At 43.9% G+C, this 21,262-nt stretch overlaps 1 protein-coding gene across 1 annotated transcript; it reads right to left on the reverse strand.

Annotated features, from left to right (window-relative positions):
- Nucleotides 1–16,401: 16,401 nt before the first annotated feature.
- LOC144259393 (suppressor of cytokine signaling 1-like) lies at nt 16,402–17,054 on the reverse strand. The gene has a single exon (XM_077807607.1). It carries the CDS (start codon nt 17,052–17,054, stop codon nt 16,542–16,544), a length of 513 nt encoding a protein of 170 aa, XP_077663733.1. The 3' UTR covers nt 16,402–16,541.
- Nucleotides 17,055–21,262: the final 4,208 nt, after the last annotated feature.

A 21,262-nucleotide genomic window follows, 5' to 3' on the forward strand; every position in this document is an offset into this window, starting at 1 on the left:
CTCCTCCAGAGGAGATTTGGTTCAGATTAGCCAGAATGAAGGCCCCTTTCCCCCCACCCCACGAGCTGAAAGGAGCTGCACTGGGCTGGTCTCAGCTGAAAATCACTCTTTAGAGGTCTTACAGCTGAGCAGCAAGGACAATCAAGAGTGGTAACAAGGCACTTGGGGCCCATTTGGTATTTCTGGATTGGACAGCACCAGCCCTGTGCAGATGTGGGGTCAGAGTGACACTTGACAGCATCTGTCCAGCGTGAAGTGAGTTCTGAGATTGTTCGTTGGGGTGGGAGTGACACCTCCTCATGGAAGAACTTTGGTGCCCCAGCTGAATAGCAGTGGCTTTCTGTTATCTTTATCCTCGTGGTACCCGCATACCTTTGCGTATTCCAGCGTTGATGTGTTTCTGGAGGACAGTGCATGCTGCTTCTGTCTATCATGTGTTTTAACTCTCATCAGCATTTATGGATTTCAGGAATTCAGAGTGATGAGTAAATTAAGTAGAGTGGGTTTGTGGGGTGGCTAGGTCAACATCCTTTCACACACACACACCTGTCTACAAACAAGTTCTTTGCCACCCTAAATATGCAGTCCTAGAAATATCACTATATGGAATTTTGAAATATATATATTTATATCTTCCATTTCAAAAGAGCTTGCACATGAGAATTATCTGGGGGATTTAGAGGCACTTCGGGCCAGAAATAAATTCCGTGCTGCAATTTGCTATGGTACAGCTTTCTGAAAACAAATGGCTTTGAAATGACTACCAGCGGCTAATAACTGCAAGGTAACAGTCTATTCCTTTGAGCACCAGAGGAGCCTGAACCTTTGAGTGTTATTCTCAAGTTCAATTTGCTTCTGGAATTTTGAACTGGGCTGTAGCCCTGGAGATTTAAACGGGGTGGGGGTGGGGGAAGTATGGGACTCTTGTGCTTTTGTATCAGGCCAGTGGTGGGTGTGAGGTTATTCAGTCTGGTTCCCCCTAAAACTCCTGTGGAGCCCACTTAGGAAGGTTCTGCTAACAGAAGATTGTACCCAGACAGCACAATCCAAAACTGCCAAGTGCTGGGTAACGTTGCTACCATCAATAATACGTGAAGCTCTGTAGGTAAGATACTCTTCAGAGCGTGAGCTGGCCATCTGTAGCGTGATTAGAAAGCAACCACTCTTCCCCCAGCCCCTATGGTACAGCATTACACAGATTGGCCAGGTACATTATGGGTTTGGTTTTCGTCTGAAGCATCAGGTATAGGCCACTTCCTGAGACACAACCCAGGACTGGCCCAATGGTCCAGACTGATGTGGTGCTGTTTCTGTGCATAGCTTGAATGGATCCAGGATTGTTGGAATGACAGGGGCCTGCTGTCCGCACAGTAAAAAAGCATTAGCAGAAAAGCACGTTGTATTGCAGATCAGGGACAACACCTACTCTATGCAAGATCTGAGCCCCTTAGAACTGCCTGTTCCTAGCTGAATCTGATGTACATGCACCAGCAAGTACATACACACCTTTCCAGGTGAAGTCTTTTATTCAAGTGATCAGTCGAATGCTAGCAAAACAGCTCTGCAGAGACCACAACAAAGTCTCTTTATTGCAGTCACATTTAACGCCACAACGAACAGAAGCAACTATTGGTGTAGAGAGGAGAGAGAACAGCTTAACAAGCTTGACTGCAGATTCTGGCTGATAACATTTCAGAGGGCTTTCCAAAACAGCTACAGCCTAGCTTTACTGTAATTTCACAAACCAGCTAGATTCCCCATTCCTCTAAACCCGGGCCCGAGACCATGCCCGCATCTCAGTACATTCAGATTATTTTAAGCAATAAAGTCTAGTGTAGAAAAGGTCTAAAGCTTCCCTGTGGTGGCAGCCATGGTGGACGTGACAGTACAGACATGGTCCAGGCTACTGCTGGCATTTTTACCACCACGTTATCTAGATCGGCTCTGGGCAGCGTGAGATGGCACAGTAAAAACACCAGTATCCTGTCTACACTAGCATGACCACCAGCAACAATGGCAAATGCCAAGACAAAAAGGGGTAGACACCGCCTGCGAAAGGGAGGATACAGTTCTGTAATCTCCTTAGCTAGCAAAATGAGCCTCTCAGAAATTTCCCATGCTGGTTCCTTCTGTCTTGATCCACTGAAAAGGCTCCTGGCATGTGAATCATCATCATGTAGCCTCAGGGCTTCCTTCTCACCACCCTTGCTACAATCCCTCACTCTCACATCATTCCCCCCTGGAGCTTCCCTCAGGAATCCTCCTGGTGTAACCTGTATGTGCCAAATGAAGAACTGAGCATTACTTCTCTCACTTCACAGGCAGACATCTTCCAGGGATGGTTCTGTCGGCATTAGCCCCAGAGTCCACAAGGATTATGGGAAACGTGGAAGGTTGGTGAGCTTTGTTATATTGATGCAGGAGGAAGGCAGCTTGACACTACCTACGTAGCCCTAGACTGATCTACAGGAAACAAGTATACAGAGCATTAGTGTGAGGCTGAATATTGTCCATATGTTTAATGTTTTTGTTCTTACCCTTCTGTTTGCGTGCCCCAATTAGCTACTCTTCACTTTAAAAAAATGAAGTTTGACATCTCATTCCTCCCTGATCTGGAACATCACCAGTTGGCACAGAGTGTGATTAAACCTTATGCTTCAGGGCATTAACTGTTCTGCATCGAGATCAGGAAGGAAAGGTTTCCCCTCCTGTGTTGGAAAGCATTGTGTAAATTAGCCAGCTGTATTATGGATTTTTCCTCCCCCTTCCTCTGAAGCATTAGGTAGAGCCTTTGCTGGATGCTGGACTAGATGAGCAGTGATCAGTTCTAGGGAGACAATTTAGGAATTTCCATGTAAAAATTACATTGTCCACAATGTAGTCAAATGTGGGGCGCTTGATCAGCTTACGGTCAGTTGTGACCATAAGGAAGTGATGGAAACCTCATGGCATGGGATGTTTAAAACAGAACTGGATACAACACTGCTCTTATTATCATAATCATTTACCCTAAGGCCCCAAATCAGACAGGGACCCCATTTTTCAGAGCCCTGTATAAACACATGTACACACAATCCCTGCCCCAAAGAGGTTACAGTGTTATTTGGAAAAAGACGCAGTGAGTTACAAACAGTAGGAGGGAAAGGAGGAAATGAACCAGAGAGAACAATCTTGCATGGCAGAGGCCAGACAAGGCTTTTTGCATCTCTCTGAGTGGTGCACATTGAACCACCAGGTGGTGCCCTATTACAGAATGTCTACTTTTTCCTTTGTGTGTGTGTTAGTTTTGGGGATGGAGGTAGCTGTATAAATCTACTGCCTTCCCCCCTCCTATCTTAGTCACCTCTGCAAAAACATGGTTCATTTAGTCAGTGGTCCCTTTTCCTTAAGCCTCAATATGGTTATATGAGCAAAATATGAAATTACACTCTATGGCATTACAGAAAGTGAGGCCTAGCCAGGGCACTTCAGGGGGATGACATTACACACACACTATCCTTAGTTTGTTTATCAAACAGCAAAGATTCCTCACCCAGCCCACCTTCAGACCTGGGAAAAAACCTACAGTTGCCCTTCTCCTTCCTGATGTTATAATGCATCTTCAGGGAATTATTCTTTGCGAGGATAATTCTGCCTCTGGTCTTCTTGTTTTGCTAATGTCGGGGCTAAGGGAGGGGGTGGATGATATGAGATCACACACACACACATCCCTTTCCAAGGCTATTCAGCCATCTTTCTCTGCAAAGAACAAACAGCAGAGTTACAGTCAAACACTATGTGGTATTGTACTTACAGCCCGGCCCCTGGCTCCTGGAGACAAGTGATTACATGAGCAGCTCAGTTTTCATTTACGAAAAAAGGATGTTTTTAGCTCTCACAGTTGCAGGAAGAGGATTATAAATGTGATCCAAGCACTTGCACATTAAAGGCTCAGAAACTAGAAGTAAGAATGCACATTGTCTTAAAAATCATGAGAGAGTTTTTTGTTTTGTTTTTTAATTCATGATTTTTTTTTAAACGTTTTGGGTTGGAAATACTGTAAACAGCAAGAGAAAAACTGAAAGTCTTATGAAGACCGCACTAAAACCAGAGAAACTCCATTTAACCTGCATGCAGCACACGCATTGTAGAGAAAGAGGAGCAGAAATGCCAATTAGTATCTGGTATTTATTGCGCTGAGAGTCTTCTCTGTGTAGGTTCTCTGGTGTTTTATGAGACCTCCCTCTGCAAACAAAATAGGATTTCCTATAGGTTTTTAAATTTTGCCTCTTTGGTTCTTTTAATATTATAAACAATTTATATCCTATGTAGTAAATAGAATTGAATTTTTTTTCACCTCAGGACAGATTAACATTAAGCTTCTACTTTCATACACATAAAAGCATTTTCTATTAATACAATAAAAAGCTTTGTACCTTGCACAGCATCTGGATTTCATGCAAGGTAAAACGCCAAACTCACACAGGTCAGTGGGAGAGAAAAACTTTTGTAAAGTATAGGCTATGCTGATTTCCCTCTCCCTTCCCCTCCTCCCCTATCTCCCATCATCTTGCTTTGGCAGAATTATATAACCCAGGATGTAAGATGTGACATCTGTATTTTGTCTTCTACAGTCAAAGTTCTATTGGAATTGAACAGCTCTTCCACTTACCAGCACCAGAGCTAGAACCCCAGAGAAAAAGAGCACAACTAGAATACGCTTAAGGCAAAAAATAATGCTAAAGAACTGTAATCAGCAATTTAAAGAACAAAAATGTTTACTTGTCAAGCTGTAGATGTTACTGCAATGGTTCACACATTAGACAAAATATGGGAAATAGAAGAGGAAAAGCACTTCTCTCACTCATTCTAGGTCAGGTCTTTGCTAGAAATTTTTTCCAGGATAGCAGCGTTGGTTAGGGGTATGATTTTTGATGACATTTTTATACTGACAAAGCTTTTTAGTGTAGATGAGTCCCTAGTCACAAATTCCCCTGATTGATATCAAGGCATGGCAGGCAAGGGAAAATAGAAGATCTGCTTTACTGATATGTTTACTTGATGAAGGAATTGATGGTAAAAGCTGATTAAACCTTCCCTATTACTCCCAAAGCCCAACCCCATATTCTGGAATTAAGAAACTATACCAGAGCTACCCAATAGCACTGTGCGAACAATCTATTTCCTTAACTGATTAACTGAGGCCTAGTCTTCGCTAAATAGTTACTTGGATTGTACTTAACTCAATTTAGTGTTCTCACATTACTGGCTGAGAGGCCAGTGGGGTGATACTGGGCAGGAGGAGAGGACACACCACTGTGAGCTGGATTTTTAAAGGTAATGGGGTGCCTAGATATACAGATAAACACCGAGTGGGATTTTCAAAAGCACCTAGACACCAAATTCCCATTGAAGCCCACGGGGCACCTATCTACATCTTTAGGTTACTATTACCTTTGAGAATCTGGCCCTGAGTCAATGGCTGTATGGTCTCCTGGTGGAAGAAGTGTGTGTGGCTGAGCAGTGCTTTTCTGGGGGGAAGACAGTGGGGCGGGGGGCTGAGAGGTTGATCCTGCAGAGGGCAGACACAGAGTTGCATGTATAAATACAAGTTGTCAAAAAGAGCCAGAGGTTCCAATTCTACATTAATGACAGTCCAGCTGTGTGGACACTCTGTACCTCATCTACGCAAGAAAGTTGAACTGGTTTAACAAATCACGTTTTCAACCAATTTAGTTAAACTGCTGCAAAGCACTGTGTAAACACACTTATTTTGGTTTAGCTTAAACTGATTCCTAATTGATTTAAACTAAATGGAACTAAGTCGTCCCCCCTGCTCCCGATTTTTGCTTAACTAAATCGGTATAAAACAACAACACCTTAAATTAAAATGGTGCAAATTTCTCATCTAGAAGAGCCCTAAATCACTTATCTCTGGGTAATCTCATCTGCAAAACACAAATTCAACTCCCTACTGACAACTCACTAACATAGTTTTGTGTTCCACACCTGTCTCCTTTTGTCCAAACTAAAATCTCAGCCTGTCTCCCTGACATCTCCTCATGGATGTCTTGCCATCAACTCAGCTTCAACATGGCTAAAAAAGAGCTCCTAATCTTCCCCCTAAGCACCCCCCCGCCCCAGCCACTACCTCCTTTCTCAATCATTGTGGACAATACCACCATCCTGCCTGTCACTACGTTTGCCAACCCTCCAAGATTGTCCTGGAGTCTCCAGGAATTAACCTTCAATGAAAGATTAATCTTTATGTCATGTGATGAACGCTCCAGGAATACCTCCAACCAAAACTGGCAACTCAACCAGGCTCTGGCTGCAGGCTCCATCCTCTAGCCCCATCCTCCAGCTGCAGGACTTTGGGCTCTGGCCTCAGGCTCCAACCCTTGCTGACTCTTCTGATCCCCACCAAGAACTAACCTGCTGAGGCCAGTCATCTCCTTTTATCTGGGCCAACAGAGGCCTGATTGACCAGGTCTCTGTGGTTTCCAAAATGGCCACTCCAAAGAGTCCTTTCTAGGCAAGTTTGGAAGACCCATCTTCACTGGTCTTTTCCTCTCAGCTCACTGCTTCTTGGGGCAGAGAACAGTAAGTCCAGGGGGCTCCCATTACGGAGCCACAAAGATCAAATGCACCCTATCACAAACACTTATGACTGTGGCTACAGAGAATGGCAATGGGAGTAAACCTTTCAAAATATTTTCATTTGTACAATTCTCTCATAACAGGAAAGACAGACGATACAGGAGAATGTATAATTCACATATAGAGTGCCCATCTCAGGAAGCAAGAGACAAGGGCTGGGAATGGAAGCCAGGTTTTCCAGAAGGCAGTGCAGAGCACTAACCACTAGGCAAGCAGATCTGGCTAGCAAAGGGGATTTTGGCTTTTAGTATCTTCTGGTGTCTAAGAGTAAAAAGGTATCAGAATACAGTGAACAAATACGTCTGAGCTTACCCAATCAAACAAGTCTCTTGGTTTTAAATGGCTGCTATTGTTAGATATAAAATCCAATAGTATTTGAAACAGCAAATAAGTGTTGTAGTGGGTGAGGCAGAGTGCTTTTTCACACAGAGAAATAGCCTCACCAAGAAAGGGTGCATGGAGGGATTGTTGTTCCTTACCAGGATTCAAGCCCCTGCCACAATATTTTAATGCATATGTAAGGGGACTGTTGCCCCCTTACTAACATTCAGAGAGGTTGTTTTAGTTGCTAGCTCCCAGTACTAAAAAGGGGGAAGGGTCGATGGGGAATCAGGACCCTGAGACTGACAACCCCCAGGAACAATGGGGGAGGCCAATGCTCCAGGTCAGCCTGAATGACAGGGCGGGCAGGCTAATCAGGAGGCCAGGGAGGTCCCGTCCTCCGTGTGAGCTGAATTGCCTGGGTCAGACAGAGTGGGGACGAGCTAAGGAGAAAGCAGGGGCCCGAGCTGAGCTGAGGAGCGGAGCTGGGCCAGATCCAGAGAGAGCAGACCCTGTCCCGGGAGCAGAGCTGCAGCCCCAAAGCCAGAGGCACAGCCCAGAGAGAGCAGACCTGTCCTGGGAGCAGAGCTGCAGCAACCAGAGCCAGAGGGGCCAGAGAAGCAGCCCAGGGAGCTGGAGGCAGAGCAGCAGAGACAGAGTGGTGGAGCTGGGGCTGGAGCAGTCCGGAGCTGGGTGCGGTGAGCAGCTGGGGGGAGCAAGGGGGACCCTGGACAGTGGGCCCAGCACAGGGAGACGCCTCAGCCAGGAGGCTCTGCAGGTCAGACTCGAAGGGAGATTAGTAACCCCGACAGGGCGGGGGCGACGCTGGGAAGAAGGGCCCTGCCACCTAGAGCCTGTGGCCACCACCAGAGCAAGTGTCCAACCCACAGCATCCCTGCAGCACAGCCAGGGCCTGAGAAGGAGGCCTGGGACTTACAAGGACAGACTGTGAACTGCCCGGACATTCCAGAGACACTGTTTGTTTTGTGTTCCCTGCCACAGAGCGGGGTGATGTGTTCCCTTTAACTTTTCCCATTTTTCCTTATTCTTTTTAAAATTAATTGTTGATTAAATAACTTGCATTTGCTTTACCTTGTATGTAATGGTCAGTGAGTCAGAGAAGTGCCCAGTGCAGAGAGAGTACCCCGGAGTGGGGACACCCTAGCCCCTGTCCTAGGTGACCACAGCAGGGTTGGGGGTCGAGCCCCCCAGGAATCCTGGGCCCAGCCTTGTTGGGGTTACGAGGACTCTGCCAGACAGGAGAGTGGAAGGGGAGTCCTCAAGGACAGGGAGGCCACTGAGTAAAGGAAGTGGGAGTGAGGACTCAGATCCTTTCGCTAGCCCACTTCACCGGGGTAGTGCAGAAGCCAAGAAAGTTCCTCACAATAGTGGGACTATTCCCCCGCTTACACATACCATACTCAATAAAACTTTGGTAAGACTTCGCTTTCATTAACCCTTCTCCCCCAGCCTCACAGCCCCTTGTTCAGATCCCCCCCGCCATCTCATCTCATCCTTCTACAGCCACAGGAGAGCCCTCCTGTCAGCTAATAGCTCTCTGGGGACACCCCTCCTCACCCCGTCAGTACGTCCTTCATTATCTCTGCCCAGCTGTGGTTTATAAATTGTTTAAATCTTTTCTAGGTACAGATAACGATCACAATTACCCAGAATACAAAAACACAGTCAGCTCAAAGTGTGGTTAGGCTCTGCCCTACTTTCATTGACTTAAGATGAAAATGCTCTGTTTGAGGGGTGGGGGAGGGGGAAAGAGACAGAGAAGAAACCCACTTCGAGAAATACAGCTGCATTTGTTCAAACCACATAGTCCTTTCCTGCTGTCCTGCTTTGGACCTTATGTGAATAGAAACAAAATGCTTTTGAGATGTGAAACCGGAGACAGAGGCTCAGATTCAGCATAGCACTTAAGCACATACTGCATCAGGGTCAGAGAGAGGCCCAGATCCTAGAAGGTATTTAAGCACCTAACTTCCAAGGCCAGAATGATTATAGAACAGAGCAGGTGCGGCAGATAAGGACTGAGATGCATTGGCAGAGTACCTCCCACAGTGCTTAATATATTAACCCATGTACGCAGAGATGTCTTTCATCATATTAAGTTAGTCAGTGGCCATGTCCAGAGAAGTGGGGTAGAAAAGAGCCCTGGACTTTCCTTGCTGTGACAAAACCCCTATAGAGGTAGCACTTAGCAGTGTTTGTCCTAACAACATCTAAGTAATTGTGCATCTACATTGCAATGTCTACATCCTTATAGCATGACACAGCAACAATTTGCAGTGATCAAAAAATTGTTATAACTGAAATAAATGTGGGAGACCCTTTAACTTCCCTGCATGGAATAGGCTTACACGGAGTAGGATGGACCTGTAAATTTCAGCAGCAAGAATGCATGCTACCCAGATATATATGACTCTAGACTTGAATCTGCAGTTGCTAAACTCCTCAATACCGTATTTTTTCAGGACTTTCACTTCTGGAAACTGTAAGGGACAGCTGAGGTTTCACATCTCTGGGTCTATGGCCTTGCCTAAGATAGGAAATATTTGCTGAATTCTCTCACCTTTTCCACTCCACCAGTGGTAGCAATGTGGAGGGAATACTAGCATAAACGAGATAGCAGCCACTTGCACTTAAAGCACAGTGTTGTGTGGCCCTCCTGTGAGCAGGGTTAGACAACACAGTAGTAAAACACCCTCAGCATTGTATTTACACTAGTGCTCCCACTGGTGGAGTTGAACCAGTGGTAGCAACAATAGTAAATTTCAGGGGAAAAGGTCTATTGTAGTGAAGACCAAGGAGAGACTAAGAGGATATAGTGTGAAATATGATGCATTCACAGATAATATTTATTAACACCGTTGACAATGCCCAGCTCATACAGCCTAGAAAGTGTGAATGACAGAATACCCAGAAAACACATTAGAAAATTCAGTTAAGAAGTTTTTCATGCTACTGGAAAAATGTTCCCGAGAAAGAGAAGAAACAGTAATAATAATGCACTGCAGTTATACTTAGTGCATCTGTAGGGTCAAAACAGCTACCACCTTTCTAGGTGGATACATTCTTTGATCTAAACGTAGAAGTAAAAAGTGAACCATCTTGTCCATTTAGAAATAATTTTGTGCATCATCAAATTTTTAGGGAAGCCTTCTGCCTTGAGAATCTGCAGCTGAAGGAACTTTAAACAGATTGACTTGTACAGACAGGTTCATATCCTGCACTTACTGTAAGAAAGTAACAAGCATAGCTGCATAGAAAGTAAAAGCAAAAAATGAAGTTAATTCAAGAACATCTTAGCCCTATCCCCAACTGGTAGGTAAGCTCTAACAGACGGATTCAGCACTAATCATTTCAGAGGTATAAAACAAGACTCAAAGAAAGAGATGAGGGACCTGGTGTGTGTGGATTTACACTATGTGTAATGAGAGAGAGAAGGAATGCATAAAGCTCTTTGGGATCCTTCTGGATGAAACAGGAACCATTTTACATGTATTTCTCATCTGAGAGTGTTAGGTTGGCTTGTTCCTGCTATGGGTCCCAATTCAGCAAAATATTAAAATATATGGGGAGTTTTATTAAAGTCAATGGCGTCATTGACTTGAATGGAACTCGTTGTATGCTTATATACCTTACTGAATCAGGGCCATAATGAAGTAGATTCAATTCTAACTTATTCTCATGAATTTTAAGAAACAAATGCAAACACTGAGTGGTGTTTTTTTTATGAAAGAGGATTTTTATTAATTTTAAAAATATACAAAATATAGTTTATATAAACTGAACTGTTCTCAGCCCAGAGTTCATAACGTCACATTCATTAGCTTACATCATAGGGAAGTGTCCTTTCAGATTTAATCCATACAAGAGATAGAGTGAGTGGTCTTATCTTTTAAGTGAATTGGTGCAGGAATCTTCTCTATGCCCAACCAGGTATAGCTCAACCTGTACAGTAGCTGTTCTAAGCCCCACCCCCCTCCCGCACCCTGTATCCCCGCACCACTATGCCTCAGCATTGATGTAAAGGGCCACCTCTAGGGAAGCTGGGTTTCAGTGGCCCATTCAATCCTTGGCCTCTCTACTGGACTATCAAGAGTGGGGTCGTTAACTGCCATCTGTGATTATGAGTTGCCTGATGTGTACACAGGCTGGGGAAAAAATTCTGTTCAGTTGGCCACAGGCAGATAAGATTTCAAAAGCTGGTTGCCTGACTAGAAAATGTGGTTGTCCAGTTTCCAGATTGTGGACTCATTCTCTTGAGTAAGTTACACTGAAATACTGGTCCTGATGTGATTGCCTAAAGACTTTTCTCTGAATTGCACTTGTTCTGTCTTGGAATATTATGCACAGGCTTCCCACTTCTGTTCTCTAGTTTTTAGGGCCTACATTTTCCTTGGGAAAGACATATCCTAATGGACTTTGGAGCCTAAGTCACTTGGACATTTCTGAAAATGTTACCATGTCCATGGTTTGCTCTAGGTCCTCTCCCACCCTTAAAGCCAGAAGAGAATAGCCTGAGGGGATTGAAAAACATCTACATGAGAGCTATTCATGTATAACTCCATCAATTCCACAAGCACAATTTGTTATTTATAACAGTGGCAGTGTGGGCTTGTTTTGATTAAATGTATGATGGAAAACCCACTTTCTACCAGGACTGTCTTATTGCAAAGTGCACCTGATCCAAAGATCATTGAAATCAGTGATAGTCCTTCCATTGATTCAATGAGATCTGGATCAAGCCAAAATCTAAAATATCGCCACCAAGAACAATATCCTGAAAAGCAGGCGGCTAAAAGCTTTGTTAAAACATGCATGTGCTGTCATTTTATTCTGGATCTGATGCATTAGTGCATTTTGAGAGCAAACCATTGACAAGGCATTCTCCTTTTTCCTCCACACGTTTGTAAAGCTGTCTAGCTTTACTGTGGCTGACATTAATTAGGCCCATTCTTCTCCCCTCTGACTGGCACAGATCAAAGCTGCTGCTCCTGAAATTACTCAGCCTGCCACCAGCATCCCTTGTTGTCCTGGTCTAACAGATAGGAAGCTTGACTGTCTGTCCATCCCAGGCAATATGATTTTCCCCCAGCCTATTTCCATGCTTGTCTACTAGGAACTAGACTGAAACCCCCACATCTCAGTTCAGAAAAGCAGATGGTAACAACTTTAGGTCACTACAGACCTGGACCTGGACTCAAATCAGTGACAGAGGTAAAGGGCTGGGAGTCACATCTGCAATTCTTTTGTGCTATCCAGTTCCTTCCCGTCTGAACAAATTCAAGAGAAGTCACATTTGGAACTCAACTATTTAGCTTGAATCAAAATTAGATTTTTCTGACAATAGTGCTACCAGGTGTAGTGGCCTGAAAGCTCAGACAACTCTCCAGAAGGGAATCGTGAGTCAGAATGGCTGTCTCAGCTCCCTTTTTTGTCTTTCTTTATGACTCCTATTCTCTCCTTTCCACATCCTCCCTAATGTGTCCCCTCTTCCTGTAAGGCAATTACATGACACAAACAGAAGATTCCATCAGTCTACGTATACAAGTATACAACGCTAATGGGGTTATACATCCAAGGAACTGGTATATTTGGTGTAAACTAAACTAAACTGAAGAAGTCAATACAGTCTAGTACCTGAGTTTATCCTTGTAAATTATCAATTCTAGCAAATTACAAGGAATACCAATGCAAACATACAGTTTTGGTAACATTGTGAGAAGTCAAATCTGAGACATTATTGCATGTGTAGGGAAAATTATATTTGGAATTCTGATAACATAGGGGGGCCATTCAGGAATCTGAACATTCATCATGCCTAATGCTATGCAATATATAAGATGTGGGGGTTTGTGTACACTCAGTGTTTCTAGGTGGAGTTTGATCTGGTGAGGGGGGTTCATAATGAACACAGACTCTTTTCTCAGAGGTAGTGATAACATAAAAGCCATCAGCTGGGGGGGGTCCTCTGCTGCACATGTGCACACTGGGAGACAACTAACAAATTTCAGCCAAGGACTCTGGGAAAATTACAACATGACTGGTTAAGACTCAAGAGCATTATTAAGAGAGCTGGTGAGAGCCAGGTTAGTAATCCCATCCGTTAGGAACTTCCAGTTTTTTATGCTTTGTTTGGGATTAAAACTTGAGCACTTTAAAGCTTGATACACAGAACCTCCTATGAGTTCAATCAACTTTAAACTTTTACCATTAGCAAGAACACATTAAAAATCCATATGTGCGTTTGTATCATTTCCTCAGCAAACTGAGGTGTGCCAGTCAGAAACCTGAACCAACCTTGCTTTCCTACTCCCTGAACAGGGTTTTGAGGGTAGTAGATAACGAGACTACTATAAAGAAATTACAGACCTGCAGACATCCAAAGAGGCACTAGGGTACATGTCAGGAGATGTTTTCTCCTTCTTGGGGTGGGGATAGACAAATCTACATTCAATGCGTCTTACAGAAATATCTCCCACTGAGTGTCAGCAGCAAAATCCTTCTTAACAGAACACACTTTACAGAGAGAGAGAGAGAGAGAGAGACATTTAAACACTCCCACAAGCAAACAGTTATGGTTTTACTTACTTAGTCCATGTTTTTCCAGAAGTTTTAAAAAGTTTTTCTATAATCCTGGGGAGGGAAAGCACCATCTCCAAAACCCTTTACACCCAAATTGCCACAATATGTTTCCACACCATAGTTCTCCCAAAATTGGTTTCTTTGTCCCACGCTGTGTTCTGAGAGACCTTTGTCTTTGTATTAATTGGGACAGACATGCGTATCATCCTTGTTTTAGACATTAATAATAAAAAATACTTAGCACTTATATATTAGTTGTCATTCATAGAGCTCAAACCAATTTCCTATGGGGTGTGCACCGATTAAGCTATTTATAATAGAGTGTTAAGCATGTGCTGTGTGGTTTAGGTATAAAGCACAAACATTAAAACTAACTAAAAGATCCTTCTATTAGGAGCTAGAGTATTTTATTTATCCTTAATGTAATTTTCAAATAGAGCAATCGCGGCCATTAACAATGGAATGATTCAAGAGCTGTTAGCTACACAACCCAAGGTGCTCATTTTTAGGCCAAACAATCGGATAAGAACAGTTCACAGCTGGGTCAAAGCAATGGCATGAGATAGCTCTTCCCTCAGTGTGTTACACAACCATTGTAAAACAGAGCCATTCCTGAGCACAGCTGTGAACTTTGAAGAAATAAGTCAGTTCCTTTTCCTAGTGCATGGAGTAAATAGAGGAAGGCAGCCAGCACACTTCAGGTGTTGCATTTGCAGTGGGGCAAAGGAGGGGAGTGAAATACCACGTAGGTAGAGAGGACTACATCCCACCTGTCTTCCAGAGATGAGGTGAGTAAGGGAATGCACAGCACAGGGCAGGCAGGTGGCATTCATGGTTGAGGAAGGAGCTCAGAGGCAGTGGTTCTGCAGCAATGCACAGAAATAGAGTGTCTGAGGCTTCGCCTACAGACTGGGAACACTGATGAAGAAGTTTAAAATGGCACAAAATACTGCGGTCATTGACTGCCTCCTGTTGACCCACCTGCCTCTCCATCTACTTTGCCATCAGTCCCACCTGTGGTATGACAGAGTACTTTGGTTGTGCTGTTGAGGAGCTTGTCATGCCAATTTCACTGAATAAGTTTCTTTTTAAAAAATCCTTGTAGGGCCTGGGGCAGGGCCTAGTTCCTCTTTTCACTTTGAAGTGGGCAGCAGCCTAGGACTCTTGCCATTTAGAGCTAGTGCTGAAAAAAAAAATGTAAGCTATTAATCAGAGGAACACCTTGCCTCTGAGACATTAAAAAGAGAAGAGATGTACCTCAAAGGGTACCAAGAACATACAGTCTACTTGTCAACACAGACTTGGTTATTTAACTTTGTATCTGCTATTGAGGCAATTTAAGTTGGTTTCTCTTTTAAAAGGAAACTGTTCCAATACAAGTTATGGACCAAATTTTCAAACATTTGCTCTGAAGTTACACAGAAATCCACATGTTGAAGTTACACACTCACAATGCCATCTGTGCACAGAAACATCTGTTTTCATAGGTACATTTTTAGGGACACCGCTTAAATGCTGATGTCACTCAGATGAACCCAATCTTTATCAGACCTTATTTTCATAATTCTGTCTAATCCCCATGTCCATTCTCACCCTCACCAGCTGTGACATTTATAATGTGTATTCTTTGCATCCGGGCCTTGTATAACTAGCTGTTCTTTGAGGCACCTAGCATACTATTCAATGCAATACAAATACAATATTTGAAATCTAGACCTTATATATTGAGACACTGTCCTCTTTGTGGTACCTATATTTTAGATTAACACACTAAAAAAAACCAGAAATGAAATTTACTGTTCCTAACTAATCCTTGTTTTGTTTTTCACTTCACTCAGCATGGCCAGTGAACCTTTGATTTTTATGTACCGGCCCAATGCTAGTTTGTTTGGTTTTCCAGCACTGCAGGAGAATTATTACATTTTTGAAAGCTCCTTTCAAAGACATTTTGAAAACATTTTTATTAGTAGTAAGTTTTATAAACCATTCCTCCATCCCTTTTAGACAAAAACCTAACTTTTTAGAGTATTGCTTTAATGATGATCTGCAGGGGGCAGCAGCATACTGCCAGATGACCGCACGTTATGGTGCTTTAGACACATCTGCTCATACAATCAATAGCAGAATGGACTCTCCAAACCAAGACTTAGTTGGCTGAAATATATTATCATCCCACTAGAGTATAGCCCAGCTGCCCTTAAAAAATGAAGCTATGCAGTCCAGCTTCCAATACAACTGATGCAGAAGCTGGTGGAACTGTATTATTACACATGCCTACAACTGTTTCCTCCAGTGCAAATATTAGACAGTCATTTCTTGTATTTCTGAAGTAGCATGTTATGTATTTCCATGGTGCAGGGAAGTGAAGGCTGCTGGTTGTGAAATCTTTCTCTCTCTCTCTCAACACACACACACACACAAGTTGCTTTGGTATCAGAGATCAGTGTACAATTCCTGATGACATTGAATCGGAGCTTGTCAAAGTCTTTGAAATTCAACTGGACCTTTCCACGAGGAGAGATTTTTCAGCAAGAAATAGCTTAGGCACTTTGGAATACAGGGAGAAGACGGGTGTGCTGGGAGGACAGGCGATGCCTGTGTTTCTGAAGCTTATGCATCACAACTGGAATAAAAAGTGCTGGATTGTGGCAGTTCTACTCTGCCACAGGGAGAAGCTACACACCTTTACCTCAGGAGGACATGGCTCCCATAGTCAGCAGGTTTAAGCTACCCCCCCACACCCGTACCCCAGTACAATCCAACAGCAGTGGCACATTCAGTTAGTGTGTCACACACGCTCAGTTTTGCCTGCCACATGTATGCAGCTGTCTCCCTCTCTGCATAGGCAGTGCATTCCAGGTGATATTATGCCTTGTTCCTTTCCACACTGAAAAGTAACTGCCCCTCCCATGTACCTCTTCCAATCTCTGACCTTCCTCCCTTTTCTCATTGTAAGCTCCCAGGCTTTGACAGCAAAGTTCCTACAACTTGGGCACAACCCTGTGGTTCCTGCAGAGGGGTTTGGAGAACACCAAGGGGGTTTCCCCCATTTCATCACAGTAGAGGGGGTTGGCCTGGGTTCCTGCCACCACCATCTCCAGCAGCTTAACTACACAGTCCGAGAACCAGTCCTTCAGCCAGAAGTAGCCCTCCCGGAAGGAGATCCGGAGGCTGACTGGGCCTTCTGGCATCCGAACACTCACACTGAAGAGGCAGTTCCCCTGTGAGCTGTCCCGCACCAGATAGGTCCCTACCGGCTCCTGCTGTAGCTTGGCGTGTGCTTCACTCACAGGTAAGGGACCCCAGTAGAAGCCACTGGCCTGCAGGATATTGAGCGATCGCTCCACTACCTCCCACTCACAGCTGCGGAAGGCCCGGTAATGAGTGGGTAACCTGGATGGAGCTGGAGGGTGGGGAGTGCTCCGATGCTGACTTTGTGGAACAGAAAGGTTCTTGTGTGCGTTCAGTAGATCATCCGGCCTCCCTCTGATCATCTCTCAAAGGGCCCATGGATCCCAGAAAGATGTTATCTTTAATACACTTTCTTCTTTGCATCCAGCCTGGAGAAGAGAATGAAAGTGAGGCAGGCAGATAGGAGTTTTAGTGTCTTTCTAATTGGATAAAGTTTCATACAAAGAAAACTGGGGAGCAAGGACATTAATGGGAGGAAAAAGTACACAGAATTTATACAGCTGCAGAAATCAGTGATAAAAAATTTTTCAGTAACTCATACTCTCTCCACCCTGGCTCTCACCTCAGCCAATGCAGGATTATTCCTTATAACAATCTGCTTACTCTAGTCTTAAATGACTCCAGCAAAGGGGCTTTCACCACATCCCTTGGCAGACTATCTTAATCTAATAAAGCGCACTGCTGGGAATTTCCCAACACATTCCCACAAGTTAGAGAATAACTGTAGGTCTGAAGATGGGATCTTTCCTTGCCAGGAAATAATCTTGTTCATTATCATTTAATGGCTGATCAAAGGATTTTTCATATCTGCCTCCACTTTCTTCTTCGAGGACCAATATGGCTATGAAGAAACAGGAGCCGGGAAGGACTGATTCCCACCAATACCCACAAGCCCCTGTAATCAGTGACTGAATTATAGAATAGCCCTGCTCAATACAACAGAAGAAGGTGAAGCTCTCTGCCCCAGTCCCCAAAAATATGCCCTGTGTAGGCAGGAATTTAACCTACCTCCCATATTTGATGATCTGTTTAACCCTGAGCATGTGGGTCAGAATCACCATGAGTTAGATTTTAATCCCATTTATACGGCTAGGTACGGTTGGAGTCCAAGTAGTGATCCTCTCCCCAACCCCAGCCCCTTACCATTGAGAGTCTCCTGTATCACAGCCTCTGGGGTGTTTCTCCCCTGTGCTCCATGAATCCTGTTGAATAATTCCAGATCATATGCTTCTGCCCTAACAAGTTATATCCTGATAATCTATTTTTAATTGTCTGCTTGTTACTCCTTCTGCCACTGGAATAAGAATACTTCTCTTTCTCACTGTCATGGTCTCTTTCTGTTTCTGTGTTCCTATCAGGTTCCCTATATTTAGCAGTGTTGATTCCTGCACCCGCCCGCTGCTGCAGACATCAATCCATCTAAGTTATTACAATTATAAAATATATATATATATACTGTGTGTGTGTGTTTGTATATATATATATACACACACATACACATATATAAACATAAAAACCACAGCCTGAGCCAGAGGCTTGTTCTGTATGAGAAGTCTGAGTGTTACATACCACTTCCCCAGGCATACGAGTCAGTAACTCACCGCCAAAACCTTGCCCTCAATCCTCTGACGTGCTCCATTAACCCAGTCACTCTCTCTTTTTCTGACAGAAAATGAGAGGGAGAAGGCAAGCATGCGAGCAGACTGAATTGCCCCCAAGCAGCCTATGCACTGGGGAAGAGACATGCTTCAGTTTCCTCTTACTTCACCTTGGGAAACTTCATAGCTTATCTCAGGCATACCACAGTACTACTGCAACAAAAACCAACGTCCATGTTCCTTCAGTCAAAAGACAGGGATTTTCCATTCCCTCAGACAGGTCAGGCAAGCCAAACCCCAACATAACCCCCGTGAAGCCTGCTACAGTAGTCACTGTTCTAAAGCTCAGCTAATCACATCACTCAATTTGCTGATTATTTTGAACCCTCCTTTAATTTATTTAGTTTGGTACTTGTACCAGATTGACTGCTATGTAGCCTGAAGTCCTCCAGCAGGGGGAAAAGGTATAACACAAGCAGCAGGAGCCAAGCTTGTTTCACATGGCCCTGCTAACAGGTCTTACCCCTTACCTAAGAGTGGGCTTTGGAGGAGGGTACAGGAGTTCAGTCTCCATCGTCCATTGTCCTTCTGCTGAATCTACCAACAAAGGACTACGGCCAGTTGTCGTGGTGGTTTTGGGGATGTGGACACTGGCCCACTAAGGCCCCATCTTCGCTAGCCTTTTTGCCACTAATGTTTCTCACTGTGGTTAACAATGACACAGCACCACCACCCGTGGCAGTAACAAAGTGAACTTTTCTAGATATAGAACTGTGACTTTACCATCTGATCTCTCATTGGGAAACTTTTACAGTGGGAGAAAGATTCACTTTTTAGTCCTGAAAGCGTGTGAAATCCAGAATCTTTAACCCATCACTGGTACAGGACTGATTATCTATCCTGCACCTCAGCTGTGTGTCATTTTGGGAACGAAATTCCACTTTTATTGGTGGGGGAGAGGGAGGATAAGGAGAAGTCAGCCACTGGCAGGTTGATTTTTATTTATTTATTAAATAAAGTCAGCTGTTGGAAGCTGCTTCGGAGATTTGGAATGTCAGAATAAATCCCAGAGGAGATTGATCAATGGGCAAAAAGCAAATAATATAGTCAAAATTGCATTATAAGAACTCACCACCACAGAGGAGACAAAGTAAACACACACACACACTTAAATGGATATATCCAGTCTGTAAAGTGCTTGGAAATCAAAGGTACTATAGAAATGTATTACTACCACTGTTTGCTTCCCAGGATGTAGCTACAGCATTGAGTTGAGGAGGCAAGACCAGAACCTCACTTCTTTCAATTGCGTTCCCTTTGGCCAAATCAAGACCTCCAAATAGCAGTTTAGCAAAGTCAGCTCAGCTATGACATGTGACCTCAAGGGTACAGGTTGTAAAGCAAAGAAAATTGCAGCTTCACGCATATAGATCTGATTTTTCTGCACCTTTACATCCAAACTCCCCAAAATGCTTACCTCTTTCAATTTGCCATCCATCAGGATAAGCTTTTGGACATAAGGCCCAGGACTATCCATTTCCAAGAGTTCCAGCACAGCACTTCCTAACTTTTGCAAAGCCTCAAGTAAGAATAGCTTCTCACCTTGAAAAGTAAGAGACATCAGTCAAACTGGTGAGCAAGTCCATCAGCGAAATACAGCGGGTCCCAAGTTTGCCCATCTTGATCTATATCAGTCCAGACTCATGCTCTGCAGTACATTTCAAATGGTGTGTGACGGAATGTACCCATGTCCACACCTTACACACGACTGTAATCATCTTTGTACAAAGTATACCTTGTGAGAGATCACTTAAAAACCCAATCTGCTGATAAATAACATCGTGGCAAAATGCACGTAGCAGCGTTACATGTGAAGTTACAAATGTAAGCTGAGATCATTACTAAGACTATGACTACACTAGTACTTTTGTCAGTATAACTTATGTCACTCAGGGGTGTGAAACCTTCCCCCCCCCTCCCCAGCGACACAAGTTGCACTGACAGAAGCGCCGCTGCAGACAGCTCTATGTTGGTGGGAGACGCTCTCCTGACGACATAGCTACCGTCGCTTGTTGGGGGTGATTTAATTATGTTGACAACAGGAGAGCTCTCTCCCGTCGGCATAGAGCGGCTTGACAGGAGATCTTACAGCAGTTGCGGCTGCCTTGGTACAGCTGTGCTGCTGTAAGGTCTCTGGTGTAGACATAGCCTAAAAGTATGTTTTCCAGAGAAGTCTTGGGAATGGCCAAACCAGTTCCTCAGAGGTGAAGGACAAGCTGATGCCTCAGCCAGGTGTGAACAAGGCTGATGGACCATTACCTGGGAAGTGGCCATTCTTTGGCAGGGAAAAGGGGTGCAGAGGCAAAAATATCTACATCTTGGCAAAGAAACAGCATGGAGTTCCCTTCCACACAGACTGCCTGTCACCTTGCTCCCAGCTGGAAATGCTTCTCAAAGGGGGGACAGGATGTAAAAAGAAGGGGCAGATACCCCAATGGACCCACCTCCTCTCTCTGCCCAATCGATTCACTGTACCAGAAGGGACAAAGGAAGCAGCAATTCAACTGGAGAAGGGGTCCATACTTAAGTTTGGTCACTAAGACTACTGAAAGCATGTGGTGAGAAATCCTTGCTTTGAATTTGACAGAGTTTGTTACGTTAGGCACCGGTGACATTTTATCTTTATTTTTCTTGCAACCATTTCTGACTTTTATGCCCCATTTCTTGTACTCACTTAAAATCTCTCTGTAGTTAATTAACTTGTTATATTGTTTTATCTAATTCAGTGTGTTTGAACTGAAGTGTCTGGGAAACTCCATTTGGGGTGGCAAGCTGTGTGCATATTATTTCTATTAAAGGAATAACTGACTTTATATACCGGCAAAGAGTCCTGTGGCACCTTATAGACTAAC

Source organism: Eretmochelys imbricata, chromosome 1, assembly GCF_965152235.1.
Source record: "Eretmochelys imbricata isolate rEreImb1 chromosome 1, rEreImb1.hap1, whole genome shotgun sequence".
Classification (NCBI taxonomy): domain Eukaryota; kingdom Metazoa; phylum Chordata; order Testudines; family Cheloniidae; genus Eretmochelys; species Eretmochelys imbricata.